We start from the raw sequence: 27,996 nt of genomic DNA, 5'->3' as shown, positions 1-27,996 counted from the left end.
AGGTGTCTTGTGGAGAGTTGTCTCATTGGCAATCATACCACATCTTCTTTTTTATATTCAATTTTATCATTTTGTGATAAAAAAGCAGTCTTGTTTGTTGACAAATTGGTATCAAAGTTATATCACATGGAATGTTATAAGGAACTTCCCTTGCCTGTATGATCTGAAAAGCACTCACTGATTACAACTCATCACTTCCAAACTGCTGATCAAACATGAGTGCATTCTCTTCAATCAAACTGGAGAAATGTATGACAAAGATTTTTTTCAACATATTGACAAAATTCAAAGTATCAGCACACCTGAATTGTTATTTACAAATACCAAAAGTATTCATTCTATTCAGTAGTACGTAGTACTCATGAAATGTGTAATGTTTCAGTTTACATTTTGAAATATTCAAAACAGAAATTACTTGTCTGACAGATCTCAAAAGTGCTCACACATTAAAAGTGTTGTCACTGTAGATCAGCTTTAAGTGATTTGTTCAGCAGAACCAAATAAACAGGAATATTTGTTTGACTTACAAAATGACATATGAAATATAGCACAAACACGGATGGACAGTAGAATAGATGGATGGACTGACAGACAGAGGTAAAACAGTATACTGAACCCTTTTTTTTTTAAATGGGGGTATAATTATATTTCTAAAGATACTTGAGATTTACAAGGGCAAGCCACAGTTTAACCATAGAAATAAAGGCAAAAAATTGTAAGAACATAAATTTATAAAAGTGATTCATTTCTCTTCGTCATCAATAAATTCACAATATAACATAAATTTTACAAGAATGGGAGATAACCTACAATGTTTTAAAATAAAATTTGAACAACAATAAGATATTGTCAACAACTTATTGACAAGACAGTACAAGGTACAAGTACTTGCAAAATGTACAGTAGTTTTAGTTATAAAAACAAAATAAGCTTCAAAGTACCTAGTACTGTGGATTCATTATTATTCGTGGAATACAAAATGTAACATTTTTCATAAGTATAGGTTCACTATTTAAGGTGGTACCTAACACTACAGGGAGATAACTCTGTAAAATCAGCTAAACGTTTTGATTATGTTGTGTTGTTAAGGGGATATTAAGCTTCACAATGATCAAAATAAGTGTTTGTCAAACTGCTATATAACCAGTGTAATTTTTCTGATAAAACGGTGGGTTCAAATTTTTTGAAATTTTTATATTTTTGTCAAAGGGTCAAAGTAAATACTTTGTCAAAATTTAAAAAAAATTACACAGGCCAAATGAATTTTAGTTTCAGTGTTGGGTACCACCTTAAATGTTCAACAAAGTACAATTTATTTACAGACTTTGGCAAAACCTCCAAATCCAATATCCACAATATTTTCTAATTCCACCCAAAATAAAATGAATCCACAGTAACTTCAATATCTTAGCACTTTATATAACAATATTTATCTAAATGTGGAGCATGTTTACCTATATACTAGGGATAACTTAAATTGCTCCCATTAAAATATTAAATATGAATACTGTATTTTAATGAGTACCGGTATCTAAACTCATGATTTCCCACTTTCGATGACATTACCAAGTATTTGCCTCTCATTTTTAAATGATTTCACAGTATTTATAAATTGGCCTTATCATATTTTTACTCTCAATAAAAAAATAAAATAAAACCTACTCAAAGTAATGCAAAATTTAAAGGTCAATGTGAAAGATTTGTCATTGTGATGGAGCTTTTCCTATAAAAGTATTAATGATAAGAATCAAAAGTCCAGATGTTAATTATATGTAACCCAGTTTCAGTTTTATATGTTTAATAACAGTATTAAGGGCATACGATACAGTTACAGGGGAGGTAATTACGTTGCTAACGTAAAATGTTATTTTCGCGACGTCAAACTGTGACATACCGGGAAAAGACTGATTTTTATCATTCAAACTGATTTAATTTGAAAACGAGTGCATGGACCCCTATTTTGTAAAACGACATTTTGTTTCATTTTGCAGGGAGATTATGTGAACCAATTTTGATAAAACTGTAAATAGTGCAATTTTTTAATGTTGATAAATATACAGCATCTCAATTCATGACCATTTGATAAATATGGGTTATTTCTGAATAAAAAATGCATAAGTTTTTAGGATACTTATAAAATACAGAAAATACAAATTATTTAACAAAAAACAATTTGTGTTTATCTTTTAAAACAAAAAAGTTCTTGTTTTCTTTCGAAAGAGAAAATACGACCACAAATCCGAATTGAGCAAATATACAAAATTTCGACCTCATTTAACTCAAAAAGTAGCACATGAAGGTATATTTTTTATTACATATTTGATTTAATCTGGCAAAAATTAGCCTATATGGAAATTTTCATCAAACTGTAAATACAGGATCAAAACTGTATCGTATGCCCTTAACATTAATAATTGAATTTGTAGTAAACAATTCTTATTCAGTCAAAATTTACTCATTCAATAACATGTCTGTATTGAACATTTGTATCTTTGAATCAACAAAAATAAAACAATCATTTAATCTTATTTCATTAACAACTAATAAACTCAGTATAGAACAGCTAATAGTGACATAGATTTGACTTTTGCTACCCAACACTTTACTATGGTAGAATTATTGTACAAGAAAAAAAACTAACCCAAACAGATTGTTTAATAATTATTTGAACACATTTATATCTTTTTTATTTCAAATAATTATTAAACAAAGAACAAACTTTATAATTCATTAAGGAAAAGAGATTAAAATTTAAAGTCTAGTGTCAAATTTAACAAATAGCTATCAAATGAATTAAAATATGGAAATCATTATTTACATATGAAGGTGTTGTATAAGGAAACTCTCCATTAAAATTATTTACATAATGAAGTATTACATGTATATGTAAAATATGAAAATACTTATTTACAAGTAGAAAGAGAATTTGTGAAACAGATCAAGAAATCAAACATTTCACTTTTTTTTTGGATGATAGAGCCAGATATAACTTTTCGTTTGAAGAAACGTTTGCTGTACCATGAAACTTCAATTTTGTAGATTTTCATACATTTTCTCACAAATACAAACAAAATCATGTATTTCATGTCGAAAACACAAAATCATTCTGTCTTTTAATTAATTAAATCCACAATTTTTCCCTTAAAACAAAATTTTATCCGCCAAGAGACAAATCAATATAATTTATCAAACTACTTAAAATTACAGATGTAACAATATGCTTAATATTGATAGGTTATGCGATAGTTAAGGGGTGATTGATACGTACAGTAATATACATGAGAAAGAAATCTATTATGTTTTTTATCATCTGCCTAAAGGGCCTATTATTTTAAAATGAGACTAAAAGATGGAAAACAACTTCAGTGAAACTGATCCTTTTTTTTCTTTTATTTTTTTCTTCTGATCAAGACTATGTTACTATTAAAGGTAAAATGAAATAAATTATGACAAAAGATACAGTACAAAACATTGAAAAAAATATTTATACAATACTTTATTATAGCAATAAGTCAAAAAAAAATCACTAATACTTTTCTGCATAAAAAAGCAACATTTTTAATGAGATTTCTGTGGAATGAGAAGCTTTGTACTTGTAAATGACTATTAATGTTGTAGTATATTTGGTATGTTAAGTATGGCAGCTGTCAAGCACTTTCTTTGCGATTCAAATTTTAACAAAAATGCAGTCCAGTAATGCCAGTTCACATTGTTCATGCTATGTCTGTCGTCTGCTCATACAGCAATCTTCTCTATTTCATCCATATCATCTGCATCCAACTTCGTTATCTTACGACCTGGAAAATAAACATTACACTATGACTGTTTTCTGTAGAATTCACCCACAATACTATTGATTCTTAGGTAACAATATTAATGGACTGAGGATAATTTCAATTTCTTAGATAATTGATTTCTTGGTGTTAATAAATTCTGTATTAATGCCTAAAAAGGTCTTGTATTGTGCTGAACAGTGAAACTCATTTTTTCAATGAAACTTTGCTCTAATTCATTAACGAATGTGGAATTGCAATGTAGACAGAATTTAAGAGGACTAGAAACAGCAGCAGTCCTTTTGCGCCAATTACTGTTTTTCAGGGGTATCATTTGCGCCAAATTTTGTATTCCGAATGTATCAATTGCGCCAATAGTTGGAGCTCATTTGCGCCAATTTACCTTTACACATATCTATCATAAATATTAATGATTGATTAATATGTATTCTTATTTTTGGCTTAAAACGTAACATATGTTCTAAGATATTTCACCATGAAATGAGCATCAGGAGAGAAATGATTTAAAATGCATTAGACAGTCAATGTACAGAGAGAAGAAAACTTATAGCTTTGCTGAATATTTAATAAAGATATGCCAAAAAGAGAAGAAAACAGAAACATTTGCTGATTATGTTTTAGCCACATATGTTCATGACACAATGATTTATTTCCACCATGGGTATGGGCTTAAACTCTATAACGCAAGACGTACTAGTAATGGAGCAGAAGCAATCCACAGGAATCATAATGAACAGTTTTATAAATCTCATCCTTCAATTTTTGTGTTTTTGGACAATAAAGTCAAGTTATAAGCTACTACATACATTAAATTGGGAAGTACCCATGTAGCAGCAGTAAGAAGAAGATATGTTTCAGAAAAGGAATCATTTGCCGTGTAAACTGCAGGTTACAAGTCCGAATAAAGGAGGAGGAATGTCATTTTTCTTCTTATTGGCGCAATCGTAGGTTTTATTTTTGGCGCAAATGATACCATATAATTTTAAAACAGTTGGCGCATTGGAGAAAAAAAGTTGTGGCTCAAAAGGACGCATTTTTGCCGCAAACGGCTATCTCCCGCTAGAAACTATGAGACCCATCAATCAATTAATATTTGTTTTTTCAATCTAAAAAAATAAACCCTTCTTGGAAATTTGATAAAACAAAAAAGTTCAGAGACCAGACCAAAATAACAAACCCTGAAGATATAACTTTTTTAAAAAGGGTTTGACTTTATAGAATTCATGATATTTATGCTCTTTGAAAAGTATCACTTGAAAATACTATCCAAACATATTCTTTTTTGGATATAATTTCTGTTTGAAAGTTAGAATAATTGTATATCAACCTACCAAAATGTTTTTCTATTGATTTGAGGGTACTCAGAGAACGACGTCCATCCACCATATTTATAGCAAGTCCACTTTTACCAAATCGCCCTGTTCGACCTATTCTGTGAAGATATGTCTCGTAATCAGGCTGGAAATCTTGTGTCAGAGGAGGGTCAAAGTTCACTACTACTGTAACCTGTTCCACATCAATACCTGAAAAATAATAATCAATTTTAGTCTATGAATTCAAAATATCTTTTGGATAACTGTTCTTATAACTACTTCTAATTTTGGCTTAAAATTATATAAACTGTAAACAAACTTATTTTTTACAAATACTAATTTTAATGTACTTCACAACAATTTATATCAACCATTCTCAAGGCTTTTTTGACGTATTCATTTAAGAATAGATCAAATTTTTAAGTATTCCAAAGGATAAATTTTCAGGTTGTTTTTCTACTTGGGGAAAGTCACTAAAATAAGTTGGTACTGTAAATTCAGAAATTAATGCAAGGTTTTTATAAATGGGAATAATGCAACTTGGTGAGTATCACAAGAATGAGATCTCACATTTTAAAATTTAATACATGTATCTGTATGCATTTTATTCTGACATCAACAATAATAAATCTCGCATTATGTGTTCATACTTCAAAACTCCTAATAATAAATGCAAATAATTATTTCTGAATTTAAAAGTGTTTTTAATTTATGCCCAAAAGTTATCCCTTTAGTCAATACAGACACCTACCTCTTGCTGTCACATTAGTTGTTGCCCAAAAATTATCCCTTTAGTCAATACAGACACCTACCTCTTGCTGTCACATTAGTTGTTGCCCAAAAATTATTCCTTTAGTCAATACAGACACCTACCTCTTGCTGTCACATTAGTTGTTGCCCAAAAGTTATCCCTTTAGTCAATACTAACACCTACCTCTTGCTGTCACATTAGTTGTTGCCCAAAAGTTATCCCTTTAGTCAATACAGACACCTACCTCTTGCTGTCACATTAGTTGTTGCCCAAAAGTTATCCCTTTAGTCAATACAGACACCTACCTCTTGCTGTCACATTAGTTATTGCCCAAAAGTTATCCCTTTAGTCAATACAGACACCTACCTCTTGCTGTCACATTAGTTGTTGCCCAAAAGTTATCCCTTTAGTCAATACAAACACGTACCTCTTGCTGTCACATTAGTTGTTATCAGGACTTTTTCTTTGCCTTCTTTAAATCTGTTAATAATAGCTGCTCTTTGTTCTATTGTTAACTCTCCTGTCAGTAAACCTACAACATGGCCATCTTTTGTCATCATTTCTGCTAACCAGGCAGCTGTTTTTCTTGTCTAAAAACATAGCAAAGAAGTTGGATTACTCATTTGAATTGTTTCACATTTTGTCATCTTTGAGCATTATCATCATTTATTACTTTGGATTCATTATTTTTTGCTGGATATCAATTTTTGTTGATTTCGTGGGTCAAGGTGAACTATGAAATAAAACTTTTAATGAATGACAGATTTCCTATAAGCTTGTATGCAAACTTTGGCAAAACCACAAATTAAAATATCCACGAATATGCAAGTTTTCCTTATTCCACGAAATTAATACCCACAAAAATAAGTCAATCCACAGTATACTGTATGGATTTTGCTAATTGCTTTCATTCTTTTTCTATGGTCTCTTATCCTGGTGGATTTTTATCTTATTGTCAATCATACCGCATCTTATCTTTATGATGATGAAAATAATGATAATATTAAGAAAAGATGATCACAGGTTGCAGATTCAGGAGCACACTAAAAGTCACACTACATTGAATAGGCCAACTGGAATTGGACATGCAGCAAGTTCTGTATTTCTGAGTATATTTTACCTTTCCTTACAAAAAATAATTATAAAGGAGTATACTCACAAAATGATATTTGTTTTTCAAAATGTGTCTTTAGTTATCTCCCCTTAATGTTATATATGACAAACTATTTTTTTTGTATTTATTGTCACACAGTGTATTGTAAACTTATTTTCACTTTACTATGATATTTCAAGTGAACTTAGCAATTATTTATTTTTTTGAGATCTTCTTAATTTCGTGAGGGCTATTCCAGAAAAAAATGTATGGGGGGGTTGGAAGGCACATTGTATTAATAATACATGGGTGATGGGTATCAGAGCAACTTTTCACACTATAGTGCTCTATAATTCTCAATTACAATTGTCTGGGTGGCGGGTGCTGACAAAAACTGCCTTCCAACCCCCCCCCCCCCCATACATTTTTTTCTGGAATAGCCCTGATATAATTTTATATAAGGGCTGATTTAAATTTCACATAATTGCGAGAAAAAAAATTAAAAAATTTCAGACTTTGAAAGTCAAACTATAAATTGTGTGCGAAAATTAGTTGGTTTACAGTTCCTTCTATGTATGATATTCCTGATTATTACATTGGTTGCAATGAATTACATTGATTTCCCAGTTAGATAAAAACCGATAATTTCACATGTGAAATAAACGTGGTTATTTCACTCTCTGACGTCATACAACAATAGGCGTTGTCAAGACGTCGATAACGTCGGATCAAAACAAATTGTCAATGCGTAGGAAAAAGATATAGTTCCTTACATTTTCTACATTAATTTCATAAAAAAAAACCATTTACCAATGTAATAAAAAGAATAACTAATTGCCGTATTTGAATATCAAAAATAAGACAACTTGTGACCGAACGCCGCTATGGATTAAACTCGTGCTGCGCACTCGTTTAATCCATGCGTCGTTCGGTCACGCGTTGTCTTATTTTTTATATTCAAATACGGCGATTAGTTATACTATAAATATTCATCAGATTATTTCAAAGATATGCTAATAACTTTAAAAGACAGAAAATCTGGCAAAATGATGGCCATAGTGATTTCCTCGTGTCCTCATAACTTCTTTTTGCTGAAGTATTTGATTGGTGAAATTCAAGTAAGGTGGAAGTTGTAGGCACCTGCCACATACAGGGTTTACCACTCATAACCTCAGTGTTGACAAGCAAGTGATACTGTTACTGAACTACTTAGACCACTTGGCCACCTAGGTGATTTAAAAGAAAAGAAGTTAACATGTTCACTACAAAGATGGGACACAGGTGATCATCTAGAAGTTTGCCCAATCCCAACATTGGCAAATTGAAATGTCAGATAAAAATCCCTGTGAGCTGCAGTGCATTACTTACTGCACAAAATATCATAGACTGTCCAATTGATATTGTTCCATATATATTACTGAGTGCATGGAATTTAGCTTCAACATCAGTGCATTCTATATAAAATTGTTTAATATTGTCTAAGCTTTCTTCTTCTCGTCGTAATTTTATAACAATTGGACTCCTGGGTATCACAGCCTGAGCAAAGTCCATTACTTGATCATCGTAAGTAGCGGAGAATAACAACATCTGACACGTCTGTTTGTTTAACATTCTGAAACAAAGAATAATTTTACATATCGTTAAAAAATTTATAGTTCTTTTCAATATGCCAAAAGGCAGTATCTTCTTTGAAAATTAGTGAAGCTCTCTCTGTCAATGACCTGTTAAAATCAATTCTGGCATGTAAATATTTCTGTATTTTGAAATGCATTTTACTTGACAGTATTATATGCAATTTTGACTTTTAAAGCCTGTGAAGTTCAAATCCTCAAATTGATGAGTATATCCTGTCCCCTCGCCATCTATTCTGGTTTTCTATTAGTTATATATATATATCTGTGTTTGAAAAGGTGAAATGATTTCGTGTGTAAAATAGATAAAATTTTACTATTGAGATTTGGTTGAAAGAAAAGAATATGATCACCATAATTTTATGCAGACAGAAAATTAAACTGTGATCTCTGACTCATTTTAAGGTCAAATAAGCTCTCCAAAATGACATCCTGAGATTGAAACATCATCTGAAAGTTATTACAATATTGTGCTATCAAAATGAATAAATATTTAGGATTTGATGGAAAAAAATTGTGAGCATTTTAAATCCTGTTAAAATATAAAATTTCGCACAGAAATAATTTTACCTCTACAATGTTATGGACTGGTCTTGATTGACCTACCTTACTTACCTTTGTAACCTAACAGACTGATCTTGATGACCTTGTGTTGCTATCATGACGTCTGCTTCATCCAATACAAATACAGTTAATAATTTAGGGTCAAAACATTTATGTTTAATTGCCCAATCACACACCGTGCCAGGTGTCCCTATAATGATGTGGTCATCTTTTCGCTGTCCTCTTGAAACTGTAAAATAACAAATGGCAATCAAATACTAAGTATTTAAAAAGTATTTAATTATTTTCATAGATAATAATTTTCATGGATAAAGGAAACATTGTATTTCATGGATATTTAATTTTGAGGTTGGCCAAATAAGGCATACAAGTCTCCAAAATAAAATCTTGTTGGAACATTTAAATTCATGGTTATTGGTTTACCTGTACACACAAAATCAATGGAAAATTGTTTCCCACATATAATAATAAATCTAAAGTAAGCTATATTTGATCATCTTCTAGATAATGCTATATTCTGCCAACTTAGTTAGGTCAAGTTTAGTGGGTCAATGTTCGCAATTGTTTCTCCAACCGAGAACGGTAACGGTAATGTTTTCTTCTGTTGCTCAGTCCATATTGTTAACTTGGATATGTATGATGGCTAATTTTGAAGCTGAGACATTTTCACATTTGTGGTTAAATTTTGAGGTACGAAGTGAGATTTATTTTTTCCGTAAATTAGCAAACCCTGAGAATCCTTTCATGATGTGGATCCTCGTTGTTCTTCAAAATTTAATACTGTGAACACATTTAATAGCTTCATAGTTTTTACACATTTATTCTATGTTCCCCTACTTTCTAAATCGACACAAATGGTTAAGCTCGGTCACTTGTTTATCATAGAAACGTGTCAAATATCACTACACAGAGATTTTTTGTTTACAGACAACTTTTGAGTTCCTCATTTTGAGGCGCATTAGGGATATTGACCCAAGTATAGATTATTACATTTCATTTTTCATATAAGACCCTTTATCAGCCCTCAATGATGATATCAGCTTAAGAGCCGTATAGGGATATTGACCCAAGTAAAGATTATTATATGACCCTTTATCGGCTGTAGGCTTCAGGGCTGATATCATGATTGAGGGCCGATAAAGGGTCTGATATGAAAAATGACATGTAATGATCTTTTTATCACATACTTCAGTAGAAGAAATACAGACAACTATTAAATTCTTGTTTTTCTTTGAACCTTTAGATAATAATTTACAGACAACCAAATACATATTTCTTAACTTAATTTTCTTTATTGATATTACCAGCATTTCTTATTATCTTGTCATAACAATTATTATGTTCTTAGTTTGAAAAAATTATTGTCATCTTTCCTGTGACGGTTGCCCCCGAACAAATGTGCATAGTTTCTCCTTTAAATTGTAATGGACAATTTTTGGCATCTTATTTATGTCTTTCCAAAAATATTTAATTTTTATTCATTTTGGTTCTTCAAACAGTTTTTGAAAAGTTTTAAATCACTTGCAGTTTTCTGCACTTTGTTGTCGTTTTAAAAAAATTCTGGAAATGCAGAAGTTGCATTTGATAAACGTCACGGAAATTAACGGGAAGGCATGTGATTACATTCAGGAAGCAGTCCATAAAGGTTCTTTTATCAGCCTACCGAGGAAATTCTTAGGAATCTGGTCAATAAATCTAGTAATCCTTTCACAGCCTTTAATAAATTTAAATATTATTGAACTGTAATATTTTCTATATGATAAGGTATCTTATCAATGTATATATATTCAAGTGATAGATGAATAAGAGGAGAGATCTGGTTAATATATTCTTTTTCACTATAAATAATCAATTTTGCATTATAAATATACTTAATGTACTTGATTATTTATCACCACAAGACAGAACAACTGAAATACCTCTTTCTCCTCTGACTGCGTAACTAATTCTTAGTCCTGTCATTTTCTGTCCCATCTGTTCAACATTTTGTCCGATCTGTAAAGCTAATTCATATGTTGGGGCTAAACAGAGACACTAAAATGTAAAATCGAAATCATAACATTATTTCATTTTTCTGATGTGGTTGCAATTTTTATTTTACTTTGCCATATAGGTGGAGATAACTCTGGCAAATAATTTAATTCTATAAAGGAATTCATGCCAGAAAAATTCACTTATTTCATCATGTCGCAAGAAAGTGATTACAACGACCCAAAGTTTTCATTTTATTTTCTGAAAGCATTTTCTATAAGTTTTCATTTCATGATCTATTTAAAAAAAATTGTAAAGTTTTCTCTCTCTGCATACAAGTGTTTTTTCAGTGTTTACTCTGAAAATTTTGCACAACCTGAAGCATGAATAAATATTTCTGTGACCTATGCTTTCATATTAATTTACTATTTTAATTCAAAACTACACATAACTTAATGAGATTTTATAATAATAAGTAAAAGCCAATACAAACCTGTGGATAATCTTTGCTGATATCAACTCTACTTAACATTGTTAAGACAAAAGCTGCTGTTTTTCCTGTTCCACTCTGACTCTGTGCTATCATATTTACTGGTCTAAAAAATCAAAACACTTTGGGATACTGAATATTGATGTAAAAATCAGCAAACATAAATAAACTGTAAAAATGTCTCATTCTGTTAAAATCCAGTTCCCTCCACAAAGGTATCACCAAAACATACTTACATTCAGAGACTATACTATTATCCCTTGGAGGTCGTTCATTTGGCTTGCCATTGAAGATGCATTTCAATGGACAAACATTTCTATCTTAATCTGTTTATGAGCTGCTTGAATTTGTAATGATATAATGTGTTGGTATGCAGAAGATTGGCAGCCCCAAAAGATGTTATATCCAGCCACATTATGTATGTGCACATCTGATTTAAGCAGGAGTCTGTAATGTAATTCAGTGGTTGATGTATAGGCTGTTGTTTTTCTTCTTGGATTGTTCGCTTTTTGTCATAACTGGGTATTTTATTACTCGCTATGGGGCAGGTTTTTTTTCTCTCATTATTGAAGGCTGTACGGTGACCTTATAGTTCTTAAAACTCAGTTGTTCGGTCTCCGTCAGAAATTTATCTCCTTGGCAATCATATCACATCTTCTCATAACATATTTTATAGTGACTATTTTTTTACATAGATTGACATGTATTAAAAGTAAAGTTGAATTAAGATGGCCGCCGAGCTGAAAACACTGTAAAAAGTCAGCTCCCAGTTTTTTGCAGTTTTTTGTGTTTTATATGAATTGTTGCATGATGAAAAGTGGATAGTCTGATAGATAACAATTTGCTGAATCATTGGATGCCAACTTATGAGAAAAATTTGGTGGAACTTTTGTGATATTTACAGAAAACCATTTTTTTGGATTCAAGTGTTCACCTATTATTGATTATATTTACTTGATAACAAAGGATTTAATTCAACATGCCTGGAGGCAATAGCCTTACAAGTAACAAATCTGTGAAAAGTGGAAAATGTGGAAACACTGTTCAGACTTTACTAGCTGCCAAATTAGATAAAGTTGACAAAGAAAAAACTGAAAAACCTAATAAACAACCAAAAAGGACTCACTCTGAAGTGTCAAATGAATCAAATACAAGTGTTGATCTGACTGGTATAATTAGTATACAAAGGGACATAGAAGAAATTAAACAAAACCTGGAGGGTGGATTAAAAAAGATAGACCTTGAAAATGCAACAAAAGACCTTGTTAAGTCAAGTGATCTGGAAGTCATTGTAACTACTATAGTGAAGAATTTATTTAAAGAATTTACTTCATCCATAGAGACAAAAATTGATAAAAAAGTATCAGAAGTAATAGAGGAAATGCAAGAGAAAATAGATGCATTATCAATAGAAAATGAGAACTTGAGGGAGAAAGCGGAGGTAGCTATGAAAAGCATATCTGCAACAAAGAAAGAACTACACCAAAATGAACAACTGACAAGAGAAGCTATTACCAGCAGCAACTACAATGAACAATATTCTCGCAAAAACAACATAAGAGTTATAAACTTTCCATGGCGAGAGCGACAAGATCTACGTGCGGACTTTATTAGTAAAGTGAAAAGGGACATGAATGTTGATCTTGAGGAAAGAGATGTTGTCGCCATCCATAGAATTCCATCTGACAAATTAGGACCAAAACCTCTTATTGTGAGACTATTCAGTAGTGATGTCAAACGAAGAGTGATGCGAGAAAAGAAGAATTTACAAGACCATGTAAGATTTTATGATGACATTTCCAAAAGGAACATTGAACTGATGAAAAGACTAAATGAGACTGAATGGTTCAGCGACGTATGGTACTTCAACTGTGGTGTATATGGAAGGATATCTGATGGTCTACAGCTGAAGTTCAATATATTTGATGACATTTTTCTTAGATTGAGACAAAGGAAATAAGTAGTTAACTTAGTACTTGACTCTCATTGTTACATGTACATTATGTCTTGATGAACTTTGATCTATTTTTTAAACATGTTAAAAGTGCCATTCTTATTTTCATGGGACAAATCTTAATACTATAAAAGTTGTCTCCACTTTGTAAAATAGTTGACTATGTCATAACTGATAAATCATATACAGGATATATAAAATTGAAAGAACAATTATACTGCAAAAAACTAGAATTTTGTTTTGACATTAATTCAATCAAAAATGTCTGCCATTTTTCTTGTTTTTATCTCTTTCTTTTTCTTTCCAGTCCTTTATTCTTTTTATTAATTATTGCATTTCTGCAATATCATTCCATTACATTTTGTTTTGGTTTAGTTTATGGTGAGTTATCCTGTTTATCATTTTTATGCATCTTTATGTTGGTGAAATGTTTTTCTTTAGTATTTTTACACACATTGAGAATAATCAGATATTACTGTTAGATTTTTTTAAGGTCATATTATGTGCTAGTGTATTTACTGACATCATATCATGTGTGCCCTGAAGGTATTAACTGTTAATTGTCAAGGTTTAGGAGATAGTGTTAAAAGAAGAGATGTTTTTAACTATTTAAGAACAAAGAATTACAATATTTACTGTTTACAAGATACTCATTTCTTATGTGAAAATGAAAATAATATAAGAGCTATGTGGGGATATGATAGTTATTTTTCATCTTATAGCTCAAATTCAAGAGGTGTAGCAGTTATGTTTAATAACAACTTTGAGTTTAAGGTCCTAAAAGAAAAAAAAGATGTTGGTGGTAATTATTTAGTATTAGACTTAGTTGTTGATACTTTACATTTTACATTTGTAACTATTTATGGACCAAATATAGATACTCCTATTTTTTATGATCAAATTATGTCAATTATAGATGATTTTGGTAATGATAGCTATATGATATGTGGTGATTTTAATCTTGTTCTCAACCCTGATATAGACTATTATAATTATTTACATGTAAATAACCCAAATGCTCGGGAGAAAGTTTTAGAAATCATTCAGGAAAGGTGTCTCATTGACCCTTTCCGTGAACTTTACCCAGATTTGAAGCGTTTCACATGGAGAAAAAGAACCCCCTTTAAACAAGCAAGGCTAGATTTTTTTCTTTTATCTGAAGATTTACTATGCTGTTTGAAAAATTGTAATATCGAGCCTAGCTATCGCTCTGATCATTCTATGGTTGTATTAAATCTAGAATTTAATCCTTTTGATCGAGGTAGAGGATTGTGGAAATTTAATAATTCATTATTGTATGATCCAGAATATATACAGATTGTTAAAGAAAAAATAGTAGAAGTTAAAAAACAATATGTAATTTATGATATAGATAGAATTGAAGACATGAATAATGAAGATCTCCATTTTAATATTAATAGTCACTTATTTCTTGAGACAATGTTGATGGAAATTAGAGGTAAAACTATATCTTATTCAAGTTATAAGAAAAAGGTAAAAGAAAAACAAGAGAAAGATCTTAGAAATGAAATTCTTATTTTGGAAGAAAAGGTAGATGAAGGTTCAATACAGATTTTGGAAAATAAAAAATGTGAATTAGAAAATATAAGAAAAGAAAAAATTAAAGGGAAGATAATTCGATCAAGAATACAATGGGTAGAAGAGGGTGAAAAAACTACTAGCTATTTTTGTGGGCTAGAATCAAAAAATTTTACAAATAAGATAATACCAAAAGTAGTAAAAGAAAATGGAGATGTAATTTCAAAACAAAAAGATATTTTAAAAGAAGTAAAATCTTTTTATGAAAATTTGTACAAGAATAAAGACAAGTCAAAGGGAGATAAATTCAGTAAACTTAAAGAAGGATTGAAAGATATAAAATTAAAAAAACTAACTGATGATGAGAAAAAAAATCTTGAAGGTGAAATAACAATTGAAGAAGCTGGTTTGATATTGAAAAATATGAAAAATAATAAAACACCAGGATCTGATGGTTTCTCCACAGAGTTCTTTAAATTTTTTTGGAAAGATTTGAAAATTTTTGTTGTAAACTCCTTGAACTACAGTACTGAGATTGGTGAACTATCTGTTACGCAAAAACAAGGAATCATTACATGCCTGCCGAAGGGAAATAAGCCTAGACATTTCTTAAAAAATTGGCGACCTATATCTTTATTAAATACAGTATATAAAATTGGCTCTGGAGTTATAGCAAAACGCTTTAAAACAGTTTTAGATAAACTGATAGATTTCGATCAAACTGGATTTATAAGTGGGAGATATATTGGAGAAAATCTTCGTTTAATTTATGATATTATGCAATTTACTGAGGAAAAAGATATTCCAGGACTTTTGCTGCTCATAGATTTCGAAAAGGCATTTGATTCGATTTCTTGGGAATTTTTAACCAGTGTCTTGAAGTTGTTCAATTTTGGAGAATCAATAATTAATTGGGTTAAAGTTTTTTATAACAATATCAAATCAGCTGTAAACCAGGGAGGACATCTATCAGAATTTTTTTCTATAGAACGAGGCTGTAGACAAGGTGATCCCTTGTCGCCTTATATTTTTATTCTCTGTGCTGAGATATTAGCATTAAAAATACGAAATAATGATAAGATAAATGGTATTACAATTACGCAAGTTGAGCACAAACTTTCACAATTTGCTGATGACACATCTCTTATTTTAGATGGTAAAGAAGAATCTCTGAATGAAGCTTTAAATGAATTAGATTGGTTTGGAAATATATCTGGTTTAAATATTAATTTTTCTAAAACACAAGTTATTTGGATAGGAAATAAAAAGTATAGTAATGAGGTATTATGCCAAAATAGAAACCTTACATGGGGAGAAACATGTTTTAAGGTACTAGGTATAAGCTTTGATGTTAATCTTGATAGAATTGTAAAAATTAATTATGATGAAATAATTGTACAAATTAAATGTGTAATAAGACAATGGTCAAAACGAAATCTTACTGTTATTGGTAGAATTACTGTAGTAAAGACATTGATATTGCCTATTTTAAATCATTTGTTTATATCCTTACCAAATCCAAGTGATGATATTTTAAAAAATGTTATTCAACTTATGTACAATTTTATATGGAGTTCACCAATTGATAGAATTAAGAGAGATGTTTTACAAAATGATATTGAAGATGGTGGACTCAAAATGATAAATCTTAGTGCATTTATTTTAGCACTGAAGTGTACATGGATAAGGAGATTATTTAAAACAGACAACAAATGGCAGAATGTTTTTTTGTCAAATGTTCATGTAGAACTTGAAAAATTTTATGGTTGTGGAAGTGTTTATATCCAAAAATTACAGCAACATATCAAAAATAAATTTTGGCTAGATGTTCTGAAAGCATGGCAACTTCTTAGAGAAAAAGATGAATATGACAGTTGGGAATGCTTTCTTGCTAGTCCAATCTGGCTTAACAATAATATAAAGGTAGCAAATAAACCTATTTTTTATAAAGACTGGTTTGAAAATGGTATAAGATTTATAAATGATATTGTAAATGAAGATGGGACCTTTTTCTCTCATCAAAAGATAGAAGAAATGTATCAGATAAATGTGAATTTCATGAGATATAATAGTATTATATCTGCTATACATCAAGCATCAAAATCATTTGTGGGAAAAAATCACAAATTAGAACTACCTTTAATTCCATCTGCTATTAAAAGACTTGTTAAAAGTTCAAAAGGATCTAAAGATATGTATATTGTTTTGAATAAAAATGGAAGTGTTCCCACTAGTCAGTTAAGATGGACTGAAATTTTTGGCTTTGATCAAAATCATTGGAAAAAAATTTATAAACTGCCATTTGTTGTCACAAATAATACTAAGTTACAGTGGCTACAGTTTAGATTCAACCATCGAATCTTAGCTACAAACAAATTTCTTCATAAAATTAAGATTTATGATAATCCAAATTGTACATTTTGTAATAGAGAAATTGAAACATTAGAACATTTATTTTGGGAATGTGAACATACACAATTATTATTAGAACAGATTGAAAATTGGTTTCTAACCAATGGAATTAGTGTACTTTTTAAAAAAGAAGTTTTTTTGTTTGGTAACACTGCAAAAATATCAAAAGGCAATGCAGAAAATACTATTTTTCTTACCATAAAGCAATATATTTATAATTCCAGATGTTTTAAAAAACAACTGACAATAAACTCAGTAAAAGAAAAGATAAAATATGTGTATGCAATGGACAAAAATATTGCTATGAAAAACAAATGTGAACATCAGTTTCTCAGAGAATGGAATGCTTTTGATATATTACTTAGCATGCTTAGTTAAGTACAAAAATGTATATACATGTTATAAATGAAAATGCTGTATTTACTATACTAAAATAGAATTCAATTTCTAGATGAATTATATTGAAAACTCACCACACTATTCTCTCTCGCTCTCTTTCTCTTTCTATCTCTCTCTCTCCGGTGTTCAAACTGCTTTACTCTTTATCTTATATTTGTATATTTAAAAAAAAAAAAAAAAAAAATTGCTTCCTAATAGAAAGATGTATTGATTAGATAATATCTATAGATTTATATATTATATATTGCTATTATATTTGTGTATATTATGTTGTAAATTGGAAGTTATAAATAATAAAAATAAAAAAAAAAAAAAGTAAAGTTATCGAGCAGAATTCATCAATTCTATTGATTTCCTATTATTTCTTGAATTGTAGAAACAACCATGAATTATGTCAAGCAGGATGTGACCATATTAAAATCCATTGGTTTCAAACAGAAGGAATGGCTAAATGGTACTAATTGGTCGAGATATTTTTGCCCCAGGGGAAACAAAACTACTTTTTACTGCAAAATCTTTAGTTAGATGATAGGTCATCAAAACTTACGGGTCCGCTAAGAGAGTTGGCAATGCTGTTTCTTGTATCTTTGAAGGAGCTGTGAATCCCATCTTGTAAACACCTTCTAACAATTCTTTTTTCCTAAAAACATATAAAAAAAAAATTAGGATTATAGTGATATAAACTTTAAAATCTTAAATACAATATTGTGAATTAGTTGTTTTTCAAGTGATACAAATTTTCTGTGGATTTTGAGGGTTCATGTGAATCGCAAATATAAAGTTCAACACAGAACAATGTCAATATAGGATTAATGCAGACTTGTGTAAAACCATGAATCAGATATCCTTAAAAATATTTTTTCTTTTGTTGAAGGAGCCTGTATTTCAATGTTTGTCATTGGTTCATGACTGTCATATTTGTTTTTGGTTAATAGTTTTTTATATACATTATGCCGTTAGTTTTCTCAATTGAATTGTTTCGTATTTTTAATGTCAAGGCCTTTTTTCATGTTTATAGCTGACTACTAGTATATGGTATGGTTTTTATTTCATTGTTGAAGGCTGTACGGATGCCTATTATTAATATTGCTTACATCCTCTTAATTTGAACTTTGATAAATAGTTGACTAATTGGCAATCCTACCTCATCCCGTTAATTTTCTAATGTACTTACAAATTCAAAGCTTCAAATGTTTTTACAGAATACAATGGAGAATTAGGATCTTTCTGCAAAACTTCTAAATTTGCTTTTGAGGATATCAACTTTGAGTGGATCAATTTCCTCAGCAATGATTCATCTTCTTTAGTATTCCCTATGTAGAAAAGAGAAAAAAAAACAATATTCAACCCTGTATGATATTTTACATTTTTTATTCAACCCTGTATGATATTTTACATTTTTTATTCAACCCTGTATGATATTTTACATTTTTTATTCAACCCTGTATGATATTTTACATTTTTTATTTAACCCTGTATGATATTTTAGAATTTTTATCTAAGACTACTGTGGATTAATTAATATTTGTTGTATTCTGAAAATCAATTGTTGTCAATATTATAATGGAATTTTATTCGACTGTCATACAAGTGAGACGTTAAGATGGCTATAAAACCAGATTTTATCCACCATTTTCTAAAAAGAAAATGCCTACAGGTACCAAGTCAAGAAAATGACAGTTGTTTCTGAGCTTTTAATTTTGCTATTTGATAAGGAACTTTGCTTATTGAATTTTTCTTGCAGTTCAAATTTTCTATAGGCTTGAGAAAAATATGAATTTGAAAAAAATCAAGATATCAAATATCCACAAAAATACAGTTTTCTGTATTCGAAGTCTATAAGATACTTTAACTGTATTAGCAATATGTTCAAATTCTATAATTGATGTGGTTTCTAATAAAAATGCCATTAAAGACCACCATGTGCTTTGCTTTGAGAACAGTCCTTATTTATGAATGACTGGTTCAACCTGTGTCCCCAGTTGAGTTAAATGTGTCTGTTCCAAGACAGCAAACCCATCTTTGTGTATGTGAAAATTAACATGCAAAAAAAATTAAAATGTCTTGGGGGTCTCATTGGAGGGGTCTAATCCCTGATCCCGCATATTGATTAGTGAGAATCCAATATCCTGCTTCTCATTGCAATAATAGCACATGTAATTTTCCATGTCCTGCTGGCCTTCGTTTCCCGTTTTCATGCTTAATTAGTCATTTGTCTGTATTGATTGTGTGTGACAAGGGTAAGCCTAATTTGTAACAGTCAAATCCAATATAGTTGCCTTATAATTCATAAATCATTCAGTGTTCTCCCCAGAAATTTTGGATAGCATCACATTTTGAGTAAATAAAAATAACTATTTTTTTAATTTCGTTTGTCGCGTCGCGTTGATGCTCTATTTCCTTCATATGTTTTAGTTTATATTGTTCAATTCATAACTGAGAATACAATTAAACTATAACCACAAAAACAGTTGGTTCAGTTTATGTTTTCTTTATTCATTTATAGTTACAGAATTATTTTTTTCCTCTTGTGCCAAATAAAAATAAATATGTGGTTTCAGTTACCCAACAATAAGTCAAATGAATGAATGGTTCATTATAGATCAACCTGTATATATACAAAACTAAATATCTAGTACACAAAATTAACTATATTTTATAGTATATCAAGTAAAGATAAAGTAGCAAAAGTAGCAAAAAAAAAAATCAATTTAAATTTTTTTTTTTATCGTGTTTATGAAATTCATTGTTTCATGGCACTTAATGAATTAGTTCCAGTTGTTTCTTATTTTTACATTAAAATGATATGTATTTTTAACAAAGTTATCTAACAAATAGTCTGTTAAAGCGTAGTTTTCTCTCTTGGTATATTTTTTCTGTCTACTGTCCATCTGTTGTCATTATCGTGAAAATGCGGATTTTTGTCATATCTGGTCCGGTTCTGATCCGTAGTTTACACAAAAATGTGCAATGGCGGCCATAGAAAAATTTACGAAAAATGAGTCCCAGAATAAACATTGTTGACAAGAGATTGTGAATGAATAAGACGCTTTTAATGCATTAAATGGATTAAACATAAACTTAAGCCAATTATGATAACTTTTTAAAGAAGTATTAAACTTATTTTAGCTCTAAACCAAAATTCTCGCTCTCGTATTACTGGAAGAGAAAGAAAGTAATTTTTGGAGAGTTTCACAAATAAACGACCTTTTTAAAAAAAAAAAAAATCGTTTCAATCTCTGAAGTTTCGTAATACAAAACGTAGGTTTCTAATTGTTTTGTGATTGCATTTTTCCATGTCGAAATTGGTTATTGCAGACACGTGGTATTAGTCATGTCACAAGTGTCAGCTTGGGATATTCGCATCCAAACAGTTATCACCCTGAGGGCAATTAACACCTAGCTATTTAATCTCTTAATTGCCTTTAGTGTCCGACTTAAAGGGATTACAATTAAAGGTGATATAATTTTCATGATCATAATCGATAATAGATGAAAGTTCAAAATTGAGGACAAGTAAAATAGCATCTTCAAAATAATTATAGCGTCGCGTGAATTATTATAGCATCACGGTGAAAAAATATAGCGTCGCGGTACCGCGACGCTAAAACGGCCTGGGGAGAACACTGTCATTGTAATTGCAATTTTAACATGTTACAGGTCATATACAGAGATTAAATGCGAGTGTGTGAGTTTGTTTTGATATAAATATTGTACAGAAAAGAAAAAAAAAGTGAATAGCTGTAGTGTTTATTAAAGTCATAAGAAACCTCAAATCAAAAAAAAATAATGCATATGATTTTTATAACTCAATGGATAGTTTTCATTATAAAACTTATGTACATATACTTTTTTCTGAAGAAAATTCTTTAATTTATTCATATTTAGAAGAAGTTTACTTTATTTGAATAGCTTCCTTCCAGCAAGCTATTCCCCCGACATATTTTCCGTATGCAAGGTGACCTCAGTGTGACCCATCTCGTAAAAATCCGGTGACCACAATACGCATGGATGTCCTTAAAATAAACTATTATCTGAATTTACATGTTAAACACGTGCTCAATTTCCATGCTTTTTTGTTTATTTTTCGTCAATTGTTGACAAACAGGTGACAATCGTTAAACTTCGGCTTCAAAACACGAACTTTAATTACCTGCCATATTTTCACAACAACACTGACCGATTGAGAAAAAAAATTGACAATTATACGAAATTTACACGAAAAAAATGATAAATTCGAGCACAGAAGACGAAGTTTAGGATGTTTGTATGCATAAGTTCAAGAATTGGAAGAACATTATTTTTCACCGGTCACTCGTTTCTTATGACTTTAATATTTTTTTCAAAACTTCTCTTTCAATATTGTTGAAGATATTACTTACCGCCATCTTCTGGGCCACCTTCGGCAGCGCCTCCTGGGTCAGGAGTAGATTTTGGTTCTCCACTGGCCGCTGACCCTGCACCATTTACTGTCTCAGGTTGGTTTGGTTTGGTTATTTTCAGATTGTCAACCTACAGTATACAGTAATTAATCAATCATTGTTTTTCCAACACTTAGAAAAAATTGTGTTTCAGAACAAGTGAGAATCTGATATCAAGATATTTATTTATCACCAATAATGGCAATAATCAAGCATTTGGTGATTATCAATTTCTCTTTTTTGTAAACATCATCTTTTTGTAAAAGCTTCCTTTCAGTGTGATACAAGAAAAAACATTTCATGCAGAAAATAGATAACAGACTAAAACCTTAAGAAAATTATTTATTTCTGATATTAATCCAATATAAATTTCAATTTATATACAATCATGACAATTCAATGACTTTTATTTGGAACACAACTTACTATTTGGTTAATCAATTAATAAAGACTTGTATTAAGATTGGAAGCAAACCCAGCTAGACACAGTGTGTTTGAACTCACCTCTGTGTTGTCAGACTAACTGTGGATTCATTTATTTATGTGTGTTCCAATTATTGTTGATCATGTTGATTGAAGATAATTTGTTTTAAGTGAATTTTACACAATATTTGATTTCGAGGTTTTGTCTACAACCTTATGGGAAAGTTGACTTTTGCTTCACTTTCAAATTGGTGGTTCACTTGTAAGTATTCAACGTATAATAATTAATTCATTGTAAGTCATGTAGGTGAGCACCAATTAAGACCAATCAGCCACAGCCCTTCTATGCACATAAGGTAAACTTACACAGCGATACAGTTCTATTCCAAAAGAATTTTTGTGCATACTAAATATGTTTACTTTGATAACTACCACTAGCTAAGTGATTTTCTTAAAGACACAAATGTACTGAAACATTGTTGTGAAACTGGATATACGGTTGAACTTCTGCAGGCAAATATTCACCTTATTTTATAGTTAAAATGATTTCACCAGTTCTGTACATGTCCTTTAATGTTTAAATGCTATTTACATGTATTTCTTGACATATCTCAGGCACTACAAAAGTTTGATCGATTGTGTGCTGTCCTGAGGTACAGTATATTCCAAACGCATTGAAATCATTACTATACATTTACATTGCAGTTGGTTTTTGCTTTTATTAAGGAATGACTGTAATATTTTTTTCTGTCTATGAAGAAATGACATAAAAAAATGTGGTGCACACTGAATAAGGCGTGTAGCGGGTTATTTAACAGTGTGCACCACATTTTTTATGTTATTTCAAAATTTCATTTTACTGCTTCAATGATGAAATAAACGTTGATGACGTCATGGTCACATGACAAAATTGTGTCTATGATATGATAAAGAAAACGACGTCAGCCAATCAGAAGATGTGTTACATCCAAAATTATTTTGAATTGTTTCACATTTTGTAATATATATCTAGATCTTTAATTGTTGACTTTAAAGTTTTTGCTCTTAGTTGAAGGCCATACTGCTAAATATAGTATAATTAACATCCACATCACTTGGTCTCTAGTTGATAGTTGTCTCATTGACAATCATACCGCATCTCCTTATTCTACAAAAATGTATATTATTATGGATTTGAAAACATATGCCCTTAATCCATATTGTTTATGAATTGCTGTTCATGTTGTACTGTACCTAAACATACAAATACAGAAAACTAATTGTAACATTAAAATGAAAATCTGTGACAAAAATTAACTTAATAACTACAATAAACACATCAACCAGAGAGAAGACGAAAAATAATCTAAAAACACAGGGTAAACATAAATCTGTCGGTTCTAACCTTCTCTGTTTCAGTATCATATTTACAACTCATATATCATATGTATACTTTGAGCAAAATTTGATAATAAGTGACCAACTACTTTAACTACATGTTCTATACTAAATTTTGTTGGAACAAAATTTGACTATATCCAATATTTGATTTCTTTATAATTAAATAACATACATGTATCTTCTTATAACTAGTTCAATCTGTAATTGGCTATGGATACACATACTTACATATGTATACCCACAAAAACCAATGATATTAAATTGGTGTCTGACGAATTATTATGAGTTTTCAGTATTTATACTATAGTTCGACAAAGATATCAGTCTTCTCTTTATTTTCTTTCATACTAACCTCTTCTTGACATGGTAACACATCAATTAACAACATTCACTGGTTATGTGAAAGAAAACACAACACTACACAACTTAGTTTACAGTTTTACAGATGATAAAAAAGTGTTTAATCAAAAGCAGTGCAGTTACACTACAATGTGAAAATTAAAGTGACTGTCCAATTACAAAAAAGCTTTTAACCACACCATGTGTTTATAAATCTACAACATTAATTACAAGTTGTAATAGACTTTTTTCATAGTATCAACTTTTGATCCAGAATGTTAACAATTTTTCAATAAATATGTAGTTTTTAATCAATTAATAGCAACAAAAGTAAAACCAATGTTACAACCATGGCCAGTGCAATTTGGGAAACAGTTAATTTTTTTATGTTTTCTAAACACAACAAAATTGTATAAAAGCATTTATTTTTTGGCACCAAATGATATGTTTGACTATTACCAGAATATCCTACCATAGAGTAGGTAATCTGTTGTAATACCAGAATATCCTACCATAGAGTAGGTAATCTGTTGTATTACCAGAATATCCTACCATAGAGTAGGTAATCTGTTGTATTACCAGAATATCCTACCATAGAGTACATTTGTAGGTAATCTGTTGAAAATGTATATACTGTCAAAATTTGGTAATGTGAAAATAGTCTATCAGTAAAGTCTAAAAGCCCCATATTAGAAGAAAAATGTTGTCTACAGTAACCTAACATTTCTTTGTTAACAATTTTAACAATAGAATTGTGGAAGTGAAATATCTCAATGTAAGCATGGAGAATAAGTTTATTCTGACCTTTGATTGTCTAACATGTCTAAAGTTCAAAGTTTTAGAACAGTTAATTGAACAGACTATTGACTGTCTAAAGTTAAAGGTTTTTAAAAGGTTATTCTGACTAATATTCAGTTTTATAAAAGTTGATTTTGACCTTTGTCCAAAGGTCAAGGTTTTGTAAAGTTAATTTGACCTTTGATTGTTTAAAGTTCAAGGATTTATAAAAGAATTACAAAAATAACTTTTCAATGTACAGGTTTTGCTATGAATGATTATAAAAGCAAAGTATATGTATGTGTATATATCATTATTGAAAGCCTGCATATAATATGCACAGAATATACTGAAAATGCTATAGTTGAGGCTGATTTTTTTATATTAAGGAATTCATTCATTCAGAAAGTGTGTTTTTTTTAATATTGAAACTTTTTTAATATTTCATTGAGAATAAACTGAAGAATGTCAAAGTTCATGCTGAATGGTTTCAGACAGGAAATATGTTTTTTTAAAGAGGAATTCATTTGGATTTCAAGATCTTTTATAAAAAGTTATGTGAATTCATACTAATGCACATATTTACAAGTTATAGAAGTGTAGCTCACAGCACAACAGTAAACAGCTAGAATGAATACCTGCTGATTGATGTCAAATTCTTCTACCTGATCCGCCCAGCTTTTTGCTTCATTACTCTTTAAACAATGTTAAAATTATAGTTCATCCATTGAAATAAAATTAAATATTATGCAAAACTTGCATGATTTCAAATAGACCTGTTGAGTATTTAATATTAAATATCTAATAAATGATAGAAAAAATACAAAACTCAGATAAACATATATAATAAAAACAAGAATATGTATCTATATAATATTTAACCTGATACAGGAGAGGTGGTCTAACTGACACAGAGACCAGAAAACACATTTCAAGTCTTCTGTTGTCGGCAAATCATATAGATATTTATTATGGCTATCTTTCTCATGTATACATGTAGAATGGTTAAGAATCAATTTGTTACCTTGTATACCTTCAATGCATATTTTTTCATGTACATGTACATTTGTAGCATAAAGTAAATCTTTCACAACTAGAACAAACACAGGATCATACAATATTACTACAAGAGTGCACACGCTGAAATGTCTCGCCTTTTTTACTAATCATTGATATAATGTTGATAGAGCTTAATATAAAGCTTTACTACAACTGTCACATAAAATCAACATTAACCAAAGAAACGAAACATTGATCAATGAACCATGAAAATGAGGTCAAGGTCAGATGAACCATGCCAGGCAGACATGTACAGCTAACAATTCTTCAATACAACAAATATAGTTGACTTATTGCTTATAAATTAAGAAAAACAGACCAAAACACAAACACTTAACACTTAGCAATGGACCGTGAAAATGAGGTCAAGGTCAAATAAAACCTGTGTAACAGACATATAGATCATAAAATATTTCCATACACCAAATATAGTTGACTAATGCATATAGAATTAGAAAAATAGACCAAAACTCAAAAACTTAACTTTGACCACTGAACCATGAAAATGAGGTCAAGGTCAGATGACACCTGTCAGCTAGACATGTACACCTTACAATCATTCCATACACCAAATATAGTAGACCTATTACATATAGTATAAGAAAAACAGACCAAAACACAAAAACTTAACTATAACCACTGAACCATGAAAATGAGGTCAAGGTCAGATGACACCTGCCAGTTGGACATGTACACCTTACAGTCCTTCCATACACCCAATATGCTAAACCTATTGCTTATAGTATCTGAGATATGGACTTGACCACCAAAACTTAACCTTGTTCACTGATCCATGAAATGAGGTCGAGGTCAAATGAAAACTGTCTGACGGGCATGAGGACCTTGCAAGGTACGCACATACCAAATATAGTTATCCAATTACTTATTATAAGAGAGAATTTAACATTACAAAAAATCTTAACTTTTTTTTTCAAGTAGTCACTGAACCATGAAAATGAGGTCAAGGACATTGGACATGTGACTGACGGAAAGTTCGTAACATGAGGCATCTATATACAAAGTATGAAGCATCCAGGTCTTCTACCTTCTAAAATATAAAGCTTTTAAGAAGTTAGCTAACGCCGCCGCCGTAGCCGCCGCCACCGCCGGATCACTATCCCTATGTCGAGCTTTCTGCAACAAAAGTTGCAGGCTCGACAAAAATGATTCTTCCTGAAAGTTACCTTTTTTCTTAAATGCTGGTATTTTTATAATAATATGAAATGTACAACCCTTTAATGACAGAGATTGACAAAATTATTTAAAGGGAAACTTCGCAAAAAAATCAAAAATTGATATTATGTCCATTCTGTATAAAAATGCTCAAATTTATAGATATTAAAGTTTTATTCCGCAAAATAAGAGATCACCATCGATTTTAAATTTTGAGTATCAGTTCTCTGCTCTCCGCCATCTTGTCACCTTCTCCGATGAAAAATCCCGATATGTCTATAAACCACAAAGGAACAAAACTACAGTAAACGATGTAGTCGTAATTGCGTGTCGATATCTTGTCAATCGTACGGTTGTTTTATCTGACTGACTAACTTGATACGGAAAATGGTCTTATATTTTAAATAACCATATAGTCTGTTATTTTTAAACTGATAATATTGTAATTAGTTAAAAAGTCAAAGTTCAAATCATAAATAAGTGTTCCGTGGAAATTGTTTTCGAAAATCTAAT

At 30.3% G+C, this 27,996-nt stretch overlaps 1 protein-coding gene across 1 annotated transcript; it reads right to left on the bottom strand.

Moving 5' to 3' along the window:
- Positions 1 to 713: 713 nt before the first annotated feature.
- On the bottom strand, positions 714 to 25,946 carry LOC139504922 (ATP-dependent RNA helicase DDX19A-like; the record flags this gene model as incomplete). Its single annotated transcript, XM_071294806.1, is given in 11 exon segments — positions 714 to 3,797; positions 5,126 to 5,317; positions 6,286 to 6,448; positions 8,320 to 8,563; positions 9,198 to 9,375; positions 11,066 to 11,180; positions 11,611 to 11,713; positions 18,459 to 18,551; positions 19,086 to 19,224; positions 22,294 to 22,423; positions 25,890 to 25,946. Coding segments are annotated over 11 exon segments (1,476 nt in total), but the record flags the coding sequence as incomplete, so codon positions are not given.
- Positions 25,947 to 27,996: the final 2,050 nt, after the last annotated feature.

Source organism: Mytilus edulis, unplaced genomic scaffold (genome assembly GCF_963676685.1).
Source record: "Mytilus edulis unplaced genomic scaffold, xbMytEdul2.2 SCAFFOLD_883, whole genome shotgun sequence".
NCBI lineage: Eukaryota > Metazoa > Mollusca > Bivalvia > Mytilida > Mytilidae > Mytilus > Mytilus edulis.
Note: the sequence above shows the minus strand (reverse complement) of the source record. Positions and strands in the feature narration are given on the sequence as shown.